Source organism: Panulirus ornatus, chromosome 47 (genome assembly GCF_036320965.1).
Source record: "Panulirus ornatus isolate Po-2019 chromosome 47, ASM3632096v1, whole genome shotgun sequence".
Classification (NCBI taxonomy): Eukaryota; Metazoa; Arthropoda; class Malacostraca; order Decapoda; family Palinuridae; genus Panulirus; species Panulirus ornatus.
In genome coordinates, this window is record NC_092270.1 from 7,039,804 (window position 1) to 7,054,407 (window position 14,604).

The 14,604-nt window shown below is 38.0% G+C and overlaps 1 protein-coding gene across 2 annotated transcripts in view; it reads left to right on the forward strand.

Annotated features, from left to right (window-relative positions):
• The window catches only part of Rok (Rho kinase), a 98,899-nt gene that overhangs the window by 14,638 nt on the left and 69,657 nt on the right, over positions 1-14,604 (forward strand). For both annotated transcript variants that reach the window (XM_071689599.1, XM_071689598.1), the window contains exons 4-9: positions 573-654; positions 2,574-2,698; positions 2,876-3,047; positions 5,559-5,676; positions 9,252-9,336; positions 12,447-12,730. In XM_071689599.1, the coding sequence (XP_071545700.1) occupies positions 573-654; positions 2,574-2,698; positions 2,876-3,047; positions 5,559-5,676; positions 9,252-9,336; positions 12,447-12,730 (866 nt within the window). The remainder of the gene's footprint in view (positions 1-572; positions 655-2,573; positions 2,699-2,875; positions 3,048-5,558; positions 5,677-9,251; positions 9,337-12,446; positions 12,731-14,604) is intronic.

Here is a 14,604-nt window from a genome sequence, read left to right on the forward strand (position 1 = left end):
ACAGGATAAACTATGAATATTATTGCCAAATATTATTTACAGTTTGGAGAAACGTAAGATAAGGCAAAAAAGTCTATTCTCGGCTTGAAACATTACTCTTGCTCACCTCAACTATTTCACCAACTGTTTGTGTAACCATCTGCAAACTGCATCATTTTTTAAACCTTTTACTTCTGTGGTACAACTTCAAGACTGCTCCAGTGATTGTTTGCTTTTTCACATCTGCACTTTGGGGCTACTCCAACATATATGTATAGTCTTGCATTGTTTTGATGATGTTTGAACACTTCTTCAACATGGCTTGTATAGGGGAGCATGCTTCTAATATCGTAAAAGCAGGAAGAGATGTTTAGTTCTTTCAGGTGTAGGTTGGTCTGTGGCAGGAGTTTGGATTTTAATTGTAGAAAAGAAATGTTTAGTAGATAATACTATGCAAATTACTGGTCTCCAGATTTATGGAGATATATCTTAAGAACAAATTGTTGTGTCTATGGATCTGTTTTCTTTAGAAGTATCTTTAATGAAACACATGTGTCTTGCATAAAGAAAATAACCCTGGTTTATATCCTCAGGATGCAGTGCAGGCGATGGTCGCAGACTGTGATCATCAGGCCATCAAGAGAAACAAAAATGTGGAGGCTTTCCTTAATAGATGTATGTTGTTTATCATGAGAGTATGTTGATTGTAGTCCATTTCTTTGCTTTTTAAGAAACTCAAAATCATTATGTATTCTGATTTGTTACCAGGTTCTCCAAGAAATGATTATTGTGCTCTTCTGACTTCCAAGTTTTTTAGTTGTGCATAAGCTATAGTATTTCAAAAGAGATTTATAGATATATAGGAATAATTTATTATTGTTGCCAGCATTTATGTGGTAGACCACTTTAGTGTTAGTATGAAAATTTTCCTCAAGAATGAATTATCCATCGTTTTTCTTCATGATTGACTGAACAAGTTGAAATATTTTGTTATTGTTTTAGTAGGTAGAATTAAAGTAGTACTGAAATTGAAGAACTTAGTTTTGATCATTTCTGTGATTATCCTGTGCCAAAAGTTAAACTCTTTGGTACTGAACACTGCTGATCACTCTGTTGTTGGAAACCTTTTTTCATAGCAGTTTGCATGGATTCTCACTTTGAAATCTTTTGAATCATGGGCCTCTCTCGCAAGTGGACAGAAATTTTGCTGGTGGGATTTTTCCTTGGAACAAAAACCTTAGCATAACTGACATCTATTAAGTGTAGCAAGTAACATTCTTTTTAGTGTGAATTCATATCGAATGTCATTTCTGATCTTTTTTTCTTTGTTTTCCTAGTAAATTACTTGAACTTGAATTTTTTCTTAAAGTAGAGAATGTGGCACTGGCAGAAGTATGCTCCACTCAAACTTGTTTGTTGAAAAGGTGAAAGGATAGATGGTAATGGGATAGTAGAGTTGAATACTTCTCCCTACCATTGTCATATCAGCTGGCAGAAAAATATCCAAGAAGAAAGACAATTTAGTGTGGAGAGTATAGTCATTTAAATTTTACGGGAAATAATGAATGGAAAATGCATTCTGATGATGAAACTTGAGTCGCCAGATATTCAAAGGAAGGTGCTTTGTATGTATCTGTATATCAAGATTGAATTGGGGTATTTTTATATTGAACTGTTTTGCCTGAACATATTGGTATTAACACCTTTAAAGTATATGATTAGCCATGATTGGAATGTACTGATGGGTTTTTCTTGATAGTGTTTGGTGACACTTCATTCCAATGTTTTGTGTCTTGACTCCCCATGTTTGTATTATGTCTTTTTTTGTTTGAACTTCATAGTGTTATTTTTTATCTTTTCATCTTTGAAGATTCCAGAATGGTTGTATAGTGCCAGTGTATAAAGGCAAGGGGAGCAAGAGAGGAGTAGGTTTATTGAGTGTATCTGTTAAGTTGTTTAGGGGAGTTCTAAGTGAGAGGGTGGTAGCATGCACAGAGCTTCAGATTCAAGAGTGGTTTGGCTGCGGGAGTGGTAGATGATGTGTGGATCATTTGTGTGCTTTGAAGTATGTGTGTGAGAAATACTGAGAGAAAGAAATATTTGTATGTGGTATTTATGGATCTTGAGAGAGCATATGATAGGGTTGATAGGTATTCCCTGTGGAAGGTGTTATGAATGTATGGTTTGGGAGAAAAGCTGTTAGAAGTAATGGTTTATCGAGACAGTAAGGTGTGTATGCTGTTAGGAAGGGAGTAGGATTTGTGGTTCCAAGTGAAGATGAACCTGCGTCAGTTGTATGTGATGTCACCATGGCTGTTTAAACTCATTATGGTGAGAGAGTTGAATGTGAGGGTTTTAGAGCGGGGAAGGTCTGCAGTTGTTGAGGATGGGGTGCATAGGAGGTCCTTCAGTTGTTGTTTGCTGATGATATGGTGCTGTTGGCAGATTTCAGTTATGTAGCTGTAGTATTTATATGGAATTGGGGGGAAACTTTCATACCTTTACCATAGTTCTTAGATGTAGGCAGATAGACTATGATTGTTAACATGTTCAATAAAATATTTCTTCCTTTTCTCCAAATTTTGTTACTACAGATCGGGAGTCCATACTGGATGTGGAACTATTACGAATGCGGGCAGACGATTTTACGAATATTAAAGTGATAGGTAGAGGAGCCTTTGGTGAAGTTCAACTTGTTAGACATAAGTATACTAAAAAGGTGAGCTGATTATTGTTTAATTAGTAATTGTTACATGTTTCTCTTTTTGCAATTATAGTGCAGGTTGGAGGTTTTACATTGTGATATTATTAAGTAGGTTGTATATCATACCAAAGGATTTTGTTTCATTTTTTATTTTTCCTGTCTTGTTTTCATGCGTTTTATTCTTTCTTCTAGGTCTATGCAATGAAACTGCTAAGCAAATGTGAGATGATAAAGCGATCAGACTCTGCATTTTTCTGGGAGGAGCGGGATATCATGGCACATGCTAATTCTGAGTGGATCGTACAACTACATTTTGCGTTCCAAGATTCAAAATTCCTCTACATGGTAATGGATTACATGCCAGGTAAGCACAGTTGAAGCTGGTCATAGTGGTGTTAGAATACCTATCAGTATATCTGGGTTTGATGTGTTGTCATTGGACTGAAACGGCATGTGAATTGTCCGGGATAACCCATGGAAAGGTGTGTGGGGTTTGGTTGTGGATAGGGAGCTGTGGTTTCATTGCATTATACATGAAAGTTGGAGAATGGATGTAATTGGATTGGACCTTCCTCCATTTGTTCCTGGCAGCTCCTTGCTCATGTGGAAAACGGTGATGAATTTTGAAAAAAATGATTTCTCTATAACTGTTGACACCCATATCCTCTGGGAACTCCCTCAAGGGATTGATCATAGGAAAAGTCTCTCCATAATTGATTAACTCCAGTGTTGCTTCTTAACCTTTAGTGCCTCACTCTCAACAGGCCACTGGCAGAGGGCAACTTTAGTGCAGTGTTTCCAGAGGTCTTATCTAATGTTCATACAGACTACTTCTATGTAATGCTCTGCCTTAATTTCCAACCTGCTACTTCTACCCAATACTCTGTTTAATGTCCCAGCCTACTGCATCTACCTAATGCTCCTGCCTAATGTTCCTTCCTACCCACTACTAATGAGTTGTGCAAGTTAAGTTTTGTCAAGTGCTATGTGTGACAAGGGAAGATTATCCATCTATGGACAGAATACCAGCATTCCACGTGTGGGTTAGGCAGAAAGAAAAGACAGTTACCTGGGTTAGAGGAGTGCAGTTTGACAACCACTGAAGTGCTGGTTCATTACACAGCCGTCACTAACCCTCATACCCAGGTGAGTAATACTGGTAATATACCTCCCTGGTTTGTTTCTGCCTCCTAGTGGACTGAACCGGCACATGTGAAATGTCTAGGGTAAACCATGGAAAGGTCTTTGGGGCCTTGAAGTGAATAAGGCACTATGGTTTTGGTGCATTATGCATGACAGCTAGAGACTGAGTGTGAGTAGATGTAGCCTTTTTTTTTTTTCTCCTGGAGCTACCTCAGTGACCCAGAACTTTGCAACACTGTTTCCTGTAGAGGGGGTGGCATTTTTAAATAGAACATCTTTATTATATCCCACTCTCCCCTTACCACTGTACAAGACAGATCTGGTCATTCCAGAGCAGAGATAATGAAGAATGAGTCTGTGGGAAAATTATATTTAATCCTGATTGGAATTAGATTGCAAGATATTGCTGTGTTCTTGCATCAAGTCCTAACTTCCATTCAGATGGATTAGGGCCTCCCATTAATTCTTTCACTGTATGTATGTACTTCATGGCAATTAATGGGTTTCCCAAGGTAGGCTAAAAGTAAAGTAGTGTTGCAAGTGTCTTTACAAATGGGCACTGGCCTGCATCACCAGCTTGCACAGTAAGCCTACTAAGTGTCACAATTATCCTGCAGGCAGGCAGGATATAATGCTATCTCAGGATACTCATAAGTACTTAAAGAGTATCACAAGAGTAATAATGTGTATTGCATGGTTAAGGAAGCTTAAGGGATCACTGCAAGTTCTTGATGGATTGACCATCAAGGAAGTACTAGAATTCCAGTGATGTTGTACAGTAAGCACCTTTGAAAATTGCTGTATATTATTTAGTTTTCATGAGTAGTTAAAAGGCCCTTGAAATTATTCATGTGTGAAAGTGGTATGTGTGTTAGGGTGTGCTTGACAAGCTGGGTAAGGTTATTTGCTTTTATATGTAACACATATCTTTGTATTTTTGCCTTATTATTTTTGTACCTATTACTTTTCTTTTGCTGTGCATTGTCTTCGAAGAATTTTTTATAAACGTGCAAGTTGTTACATAGTGAATTTTCATAACCATAGACTTGCCCATATGCTAGAACCATCCTACCGTCATTATGTTTGATACAAACCAACATTGAAAATTTGTAGTTGATGATTAATAACTTTTTAGGGGTTTTGCCTGGTTACATATTTACCCACATTTCTTATTGTAAAATCTCTAATAGAAATATAACACCCCAGTAATATCTTTACAACTTTGCACATGACATCATCCTCTTAGTCATCTTTCTTTCTTGCATCTCAAGTATACTCAACAAACTTAAACTTTTTTTTATACAAATGTTCTCTTTTGCCCCATGTCTTTATAAGGGTTGGATATATGGACTATGCCAGTTCTCAGGTGTCTCACCTTGTATCATACATATGTTGAATGTCCTGATTAAGCAGTCATCAGCATTGTCATCCCCAATTTTGACAAACTCATGTAGTTTTGTCATGTGCAGACCCACTACTACCTCCTAGCAGAATTTTGGAATGCTGATTTTTTTTTCAGATTTTTATTTTTGACAAAATCATATTTGGTGGAAATAGTTATTTTATTCATTTACTTTTTAATTCTGTATTCAGACAGAATTCTTTATCAAGTATAGGTTTTCAGTGAAGCAAAGAGGCAAAAGAAAAAGAGTGCAAAGTTTAAAAAGAATAATTCAAGAGTTTTTAAGGAGATGGAAGGAATGTAGATTGTATGATTGCCCTTTACACATAGGTGGTGATCTGGTGAACCTCATGTCCAACTACGATGTACCAGAGAAGTGGGCCAAATTCTTTTGTGCAGAGGTGGTCCTAGCGCTTGATGCTATCCACTCCATGGGCTTTGTTCACAGGTTTGTTACACTCCACATGATTGTCTTTTTTCTAGTTTTTTTAAGTTTATGTGATATGAGATTGTATGGTATGAACTTGCTAATAAAGCAACTTATGGACTAGTTGGACCCTCATGTTTTCAATAGAAAGGAACAGCAGGTGATGGAAGACCATGCATGCACCAACTCTAGCAGTAGATAGGGTTCAGGTGACAAAATTGTTTATTTAATCTTGTTATTAGTGTTGCAATTATCCTTTTAAGTGTGGCACATTTTGCTCAGCAGGAAGGTCACAGACAATGAGTTCTTGTATACAGTACATCATTAGGCCATCTTGGGATTCATTTATGGTTCCTTATTATTTTAATCCATTACCCATAATCAGTCACTCAGAACTCAGAATATCCTTGATCTCAGACATTTTGCTATCGAACAGGACCCTACCCCTTCATGCTGAGACTTGTTAATTCTCTCACACACTCATAGGACCATTCAGTTAATCTGAACTTTTGACATGATCAGAAAATGCAGAGACAATGAGGGTCAGGAAAACTGTTTGGCTGAGTAGTTATGATATATTGGGTTTTATTGAATATTTTTGATTTCACATGCAATGACCCACAATGCATCCTTTAGAATCAGCATATGGGGTTGTTATCATTTAGGTTTAATGTATTATGTTCTTGTGTGTTCCTTATTTATAACTTTGTCATATTTATCACCACACAGTATCATTGATGTACTACAGATACCTGTAAACAAATTAGACTAATTGTTTCTTGAACAAAGACAGATGAACGGATTTAGTGCCATTGCTGTGAAATAAAAAATCATGGACTTGCTGAACCCATTCTCTAACTCTCAGCATGCTAGATCACATTAGTGGTTTTTCCACTTTCCATAAATTGGAAGTGCCTGTTTTTCAGTATCATGCTCAGATTGTAACTTTTCATTGCGAGCAAGAACCATAAATATGCCTAGCAAGCACAAGTACTTGACATCTTTACAATGAAACAAAGGTCCAATGCAGTCCCACCTGAAGATGCTCAGCTCTCATATCCATGCAACAGCACAAAACCCAGCCCACCCATACAATGAAACAAAGGTACAATGCAGTCCCACCTGAAGATGCTCAGCTCTCATATCCATGCAACAGCACAAAACCCAGCCCACCCAAACCACTTTAACCACCAATTCCCAAGTAGAAATAAAAAGTTTTCCTCTGCCTCAAACTTAAGTATCTTGTACTCACAGATCCTCCCCACCCGCAACAAATATAACACTGACAAAACACGTACACACTGAAGTAACCCGACAAGCGCAAAACAGCTGACCTCCTAAACTCAATCTGAAACTCCAACCCACCAGACATATATTTATCAGAATCCACACTCCCCAAACTTACATGTATCTCTTTTCCCCATCTTTGCTCTGGACATCACCCATCATGATGACACTGTGAATGCAATTTCATCATATCTCAAGACACTTCATACCTAAGGTGCAGCTACCATAAAAAATACACTTAGCACTTACTGCTCATTTGCCCAAAACTCCCAACACGTAGACATACACACATCACAACACTTTTTCACATGGTTCTGACCAGTGGGTGTGGTCAGCTTCCTGAGTGCATCATGAGCCTCGTAGAGATAGGAGAGAATCCTAGGGCAAGTAATTATATACCCTAGCATTAGCCAAATTCTCAGTGTATCAATCAGTTCCATAGAAGAAGATGAAGAGCTTCATGTCTATTCACATATTTTTGTTAATGATTATTAGTCTTCTGCCTGCATATATATATATATGTTGTGGATGAGAGAGCTTGGGAAGTGAGTCAGTTGTTGTTCACTGATGACACAGCGCTGGTGGCTGATTCATGTGAGAAACTGCAGAAGCTGGTGACTGAGTTTGGTAAAGTGTGTGAGAGAAGAAAGTTAAGAGTAAATGTGAATAAGAGCAAGGTTATTTGGTACAGTAGGGTTGAGGGTCAAGTCAATTGGGAGGTAAGTTTGAATGGAGAAAAACTGGAGGAAGTAAAGTGTTGTAGATATCTGGGAGTGGATCTGGCAGCGGATGGAACCATGGAAGCAGAAGTGGATCATAGGGTGGGGGAGGGGGCGAAAATTCTGGGAGCCTTGAAGAATGTGTGGAAGTCAAGAACATTATCTCGGAAAGCAAAAATGGGTATGTTTGAAGGAATAGTGGTTCCAACAATGTTGTATGGTTGCGAGGCGTGGACTATGGATAGACTTGTGCGCAGGAGGATGGATGTGCTGGAAATGAGATGTTTGAGGACAATGTGTGGTGTGAGGTGGTTTGATCGAGTAAGTAACGTAAGGGTAAGAGAGATGTGTGGAAATAAAAAGAGCGTGGTTGAGAGAGCAGAAGAGGGTGTTTTGAAATGGTTTGGTCACATGGAGAGAATGAGTGAGGAAAGATTGACCAAGAGGATATATGTGTCGGAGGTGGAGGGAACGAGGAGAAGAGGGAGACCAAATTGGAGGTGGAAAGATGGAGTGAAAAAGATTTTGTGTGATCGGGGCCTGAACATGCAGGAGGGTGAAAGGAGGGCAAGGAATAGAGTGAATTGGAGCGATGTGGTATACCGGGGTTGACGTGCTGTCAGTGGATTGAATCAGGGCATGTGTATGGGGGTGGGTTGGGCCATTTCTTTCGTCTGTTTCCTTGCGCTACCTCGCAAACGCGGGAGACAGCGACAAAGCAAAAAAAAGAAAAATATATATATATATATATATATATGTGTGTGTATATATATATATATATATATATATATATATATATATATATATATATATATATGTTTTAAGATGTATCTTTGTTTTTTAGTGTTCAAGTAAACTTTAAGGGCAGTACTTGGTGTGCTATTAGGGCTTATGGTCCTTAGCCTTGTACTTACATCTAAAACTATTTTGTTGAAATTCATCCTCAATGTTATTTTTTGGCATACCTTCTTGGAACTGCACTTCATTTGTACTGTGCTTTTTCCCATTTCTGCAAAGAAAAATAATTTCATATAATGTTGCATTGTCCATTTATTCCTGTAATTGGAATTACTATGCCATCTTGTTAATACTCTGTTATTTTTACACCTTGTTCAAGTTACCATGTCATTTAGATATGATCTGTTTAGACTTACTCATACATTTTGAAGTTTTTTAAAGCCTCACATCCTCTTTGTTGCATTGTCATAAGTTTTTGTGTATGTAGTGTTCTTCATTAAAGATATTTTAATTGATTCCTTTCAAACGTAAGGTTGTTTTGTTTTTAACTTTCTCTCCATATACAAACAAGAAAAGATAAATACATCCAACCAGCAACATTAGGCCATTGTCTTTCACTTTACACATATCTGAATTTTGTGATTCACTTGCCAATTGCTTTGACTTTGGGCTTTTATCCCAGTAGGGCACTGTATTCACAGTAAAACTTGATGTACCTTTGATTAAAAGCATATGGTGCTGGCAGACTCCACCTCTAAGAAATAAAATCTTGATACACTCATTGCAACATATGCATACAGATTTGCCTGGGGAATTAAATGCTTCTACATTGTTCCTTCTTTCTCCCTCCAGAGATGTGAAGCCTGACAATATGCTTCTAGATAGTAGTGGCCATCTCAAACTAGCAGACTTTGGTACCTGTATGAAGATGGACAAGGTAAGCTATTCATATAGATAATTCCTGAAAGTTAGATGTTTAATCTTTGAAAGTGTTTATTATTTCCACAGAGGTGAGGTGGATGATGTTCAGTCTTTTATTCAGATTGTGATCCAGCTAACTTACCTGATAAAGAAATAAGCAGCCTTGCTGTATGAAGTATTTTGTGACACTCTTATTCCTCAGAATTCATTTACTGTTATATGTTGTTTAATATCCCTATAAGTTAAATGGGAATGATAGATTACCTAGGGTGAGGGTAAGGATTTTGAGACATGACAGAAAATATGGGTGTATGGTGTATGAAGGGAAAATATTAATGTAAGCAAGGTAACAATGTTGATATGACTGAAAATGTGACCAGTGGTCCTCACACAGGTTGTATAAGGTAAGTGAATGTGTTTTAGGTTTCTTCTGACTGGAAAAATTAGTTTTCATTCATCTTCTCACCTACAGGCTGAGCCTTATGATCATCTTGAGATGAGCACTTGCTTGGAACGAGTTAGGCTTGATCAAAACCTCACAAAATTTTTGGGAATCCATTAGAATTCCCTCTCTCACACTTTGATCTCCACAGATGAGTGGACTGAGGTTGATTGCATGCTCTTTAGGTCTCGTTGACCAATCAGCTATTTCTTGGGCACTGGGACATCACAACAATTACAGCAAGTGTGGGAAGTTTGCACATGGTTTCAATTTTTCACTTCCTTCCCATTGGTTTGCTACATGTGCATGGAACTACAGCATGCTACATCTTGAGTTCTTGTTACTAACCCCATCTTTTCATTAACTTTTTGTTTTCATACATGAATTGTATCATGTTCATTTTTTAGCAACTCTGGTTTTGTAGTCTCACTAATGTTATGTGCTAAGAAATTTGATGAAGTTAAAGTAATAGGACAAAAAAAATAAGGTGGACAGTTAGAAAATGATGAGACTAAAAGAAAAAATAAATGGATAATTCCAGGTGTGCTATTCTTCCTATCTATATCTCTGATGCCTGTTCCATTCTGGAACTCCCTCAAAGGGTTGGCCATGGCAATAGTCTCCATAACTAATGAACTCCAGTGCCTCTTCTTAACCTTTAGCGCCTCCCCCATAATAGGCATTTGGCATAGGGCAAGACTAGCACAGTGTTTGCAGAGGCTTCTGTCTAATGTTCCTACTGGCTGCTTTTACCTAATGTTCCTTTATACCACTACTACCTAATGTTCTCACCTACTACTTCTACCTAATGTTTCTATCTAATGCTCCTACCTAAATGTTTCTACCTATTACTTTTATCTGTTGCTCCTACCATTTTGCCAAAAGGCAGGGCTAGCATATAGCGCTCACCACAAGAAGATTTAGTTACAAAAAATGAGCCACTTGATTTAAGTTTTATCATGTGTTATATGTAACATGGAGATTTTGTATGTTAGTGGACAGAATGCCAGTAGTACACATGTGGGGTGATGGAGAGATTGTATGTTAGTGGACAGAATACCAGTGGTTCATATGTGGGGTGAGGCAGAAAGAAAGTCAGCTACCTAGGTCAGAGGAGTGCAACATTACAACCACTTAAGTGATGGCTCTCTACACAGCTTCCACTAACCTTTCCAATACCCAGGCAGGTAGTAGTATTGGTGATATATCTCCCTGGTCATTGATTACCTACAAAATAGATTAAATGTTACAATGATACCAAGTATGTTCATTTTGTTGATTAGTGGAATTACAGATTTATCAAAAGATGTCAGAAAATTTTGAAGGGTTTTAGAAAGAGATGTTGCCTGAAATTGATTTTTGGTGGCATTAAACTTAATTAGGTTGTGTTTTCCCACTGGAATATGCTTTCAGAGTTTTAGTTTATAGAGAAAGTTGTGTTGAGACAAGAAGCAGATCAAGTGAGAGAGGTGATGGAGCAGACTTGAAGGAAGTGGAGTACAGCATGCAGTTGCATTTTGTTATCTGCCAAAGAAGGATATCATTGATGAAAAAGGGGGAAATGTGTACAAGAGAAAAGAGAAACTGAGAGACACCACTTTTGATATAGAAAATAGAAGTTGATCCTTCAACAGTTATGTAGATTGATTAGCCTTTGATGAAGTTAGAGCTGAGGAAATGCAGTGAGGGAGGGAAGCCCAAAGAAGGGAATTTATAGGTGAGATCCGAGTACCATACTTTGTCCAAAGCTTTTGATATGTTGAGGACTACAGCATAGAATTCTCCAAAGTATCAATGATGATAACCAGACATTATTAAGATAGGAATGGATATCACTATTGAATCTTAACTTGATGAATCCATATTGATTAAAGAGGAGACTGAGATTCAAGATGATTTAGAAAATGGGTGTTGAAGAGGGACTCAAAGACTGAAAATATTAGGCATAAAGCAAAAGTATGGTAGTTGGATGGGTTTGAACAGTCACCCATCTATTTGATACCCCAGTTCATGCTTCGAAGTACTGCAGAAGAAAGCATTTTGATTTTCAGTTAAGAACACAAAAAAGGCACAGGTTTATGCTCAGGAAATAATAAGCTGAGTGATATGAATTTTCTGAGATGGAGCCCTACAAGTGTAAAACTCCCTCCCCATTATATAACAAATAGATAATTGATTACACTGTCCATATACAGGTATGGATGCCATCTGGTCCATGTCTTTGCTTATGTCTAGAGAGAGAGAAGTGCTTTTTAAACTACAAATACCTTGAGACTGTAAGGATTCCAGTGGGAGGGGGAATAATAGTAAGTGGAGCATGATAGGAATGAGGAAACATTAAAGTCACCCAGGGTAGAGTTGCTGTGTTGATAAGAGAGCGCTATGGTATTGCCAGGATGGAAGAGTGAAGGCAGCATGGTGTGACAAAAGTTGTTAGTGATGCTTTTGGCTAAATACCAGAAAAACCTATCAGTAGTAACTGAAGAGAGGTTGTTGCACTTCCTTTGGATAATGGAATGCTTTGCCTCAGATAAAATTCTGCCTTGGTTATGGCTAGAGATGAATGATGAATTTGAGTAAGAAGAACAAGAGTTTATTCAAGTCCATGTTGTCTAAAGTAGCTTAAGAGATAGACTAGAGATGAAAGTAAATGTACAAATAATGGTTAAAAAAAACTTCTGCAGGATGGTTTGGTTAGATCAGACACTGCCGTTGGAACTCCGGACTACATCTCCCCAGAGGTCCTTAAGTCACAGGGTGGTGAGGGGGTTTACGGCCGTGAATGTGATTGGTGGTCCGTGGGTGTCTTTCTTTATGAAATGCTGGTAGGGGATACACCCTTCTATGCAGACTCTTTGGTTGGCACTTACGGCAAGATCATGGACCATAAGAACTCTCTCAAATTTCCTGAGGATGTTGAAATATCTTCTGAAGCTAAGAGTCTTATATGTGGCTTTTTGACAGACAGGTAAGGCAAGAGCATTTTTACGTCAAAGCTTTCTCCTTTCAGCTTTTTAAGTAATGCATAGATGTTATGAAGTTTATTTCACTGTAAGTCATGAATGTTAAACTTTTTTCATACTTGACCAATTTTCTTGTATTAGTGAGGTTGCACGAGGAACAGAAAAAGAAAGGCCACATCTGCTCACATCCATTCTGTAGCTGTCATGTGTAATGGAATTTTGTTAGTTTTGAAGTGAGCTGCTTTGTGGGAACCTTAGAATACTCATACGATTTCAAAAGTAAGCAGTTTGGGTACCATTTACCCTACAAACACACAACTAACACCATTTTACTTATGTAACTGAAAATTGTAGAGCAACAGCAAGGAATGAGGCAGATGTGCTGATGCCTTTTTTTTCTCAGGAAAAGACAGCTAAGCTTTTTAGGATACATCTTTCTTTGGATATTTACTTATGTTTTTCGCTTTGATAATTGATGCTATGGCAGGGGAGGATTTCTAACCCCCACTCTGAATTGCATTCCATGACATAAAGATGCTAGGTTAGTAGTCTTTCTCCCTCAGTGTAACATTTCAAATTTAAGAACTTTTATTCTTGATCAAGATACAGAGCCCTTGCTAAATGTTCCCTGAAAAGTGTGATCTTTAAGTGAGTGACATTGAACTCAACTTCAACTTGTGTTTGATGAAATAGATATGGGTTATGTTCCATGGGAACATTTCTGGTGAATGGATTCCCACATAGTGACAGGGTTTTGTTCCTGCAAAACTTGACCTTCTGCAATATACATTCCATTGAAACCTATATTTTTTAGGGTTTAACATTCCTGTTCACTGATTTTCCATATTTGTCTCCAAAGTTTAGAATATGCAAGCAGGAGCATAGCTTGTAAGTGTTTAACCACGTGTTATTTTATGTAGACAAGTTTTTTCTTTTTGTAATAACTGACATAGCATGGGCAAAACATTCCCCAGTTATGGTCATGTAAGGGAAAGGAATTCATGATGAGAAAAAAATGAAGATTCATCAAGATTTTGTAGACCTGACTTAAACTTAGAAAGGATTAGGAAGAGGGTCAAATGAAACGAGGAACTTTTCAGTTTTGCTGTTTGAGGAAAGAAGGAAGTATGATACTGGTCAGTCATTATGTGGTTTGTCACCACGCAGAAACTTATAGAAGTAGCAGCCAGACACGAGTAACAGGCCCAGACTTTGGTGCATGGACGCATGTAGACATCTTGAGAGTAGTAGCACGTAAAGAGTAGGGTGTAACAGTTAAGTGTTTCTGACCATGACATTTTTTGGGCCACCTGGGTTTGACTTGGCACAAAGGTTCGAATCCTGATTGTAGCAGTCGGCCTAGCTGTTCATCTTTCAGTGGTTTTTCAGTAAATTGAATACCTGGTTAGGCTAGGATATGTGTATATCTTATGTTCTTTCATATGTGTCTGCTGTTTCCTGCAATAGTGAGGAAATGCTAATAACAGATAAAGACATACCACATTCACTCACATCCATTCTCTGACTGTCATTTGCAATGCACTGAGATCACAGTTTCCAATACACAACCAGGCCCCACAGACCTTTTATATGTTTTTCCCTTACAGCTTCACATTTCCTGGTTCAGTTTGCTGGCAGCTTGTTACCCCTTTTATGCCTAATTGTTTCAGATTACTAGATCACACTTTTAAAAAACCCCCCCCCCCCCCCCCCCCCCCAAAAAACCACCCCTTCATGTTCAGGTCCCAGTCACTCAAGATATTTTACACTCCAACCATTCATCTCCAGTTTGTCTCTCTATACATATGTATGGTAGTAAAAAGAGTGCGGTTGAGAGAGGAGAAGAGGGTGTTTTGAAATGGTTTGGTCACATAGAGAG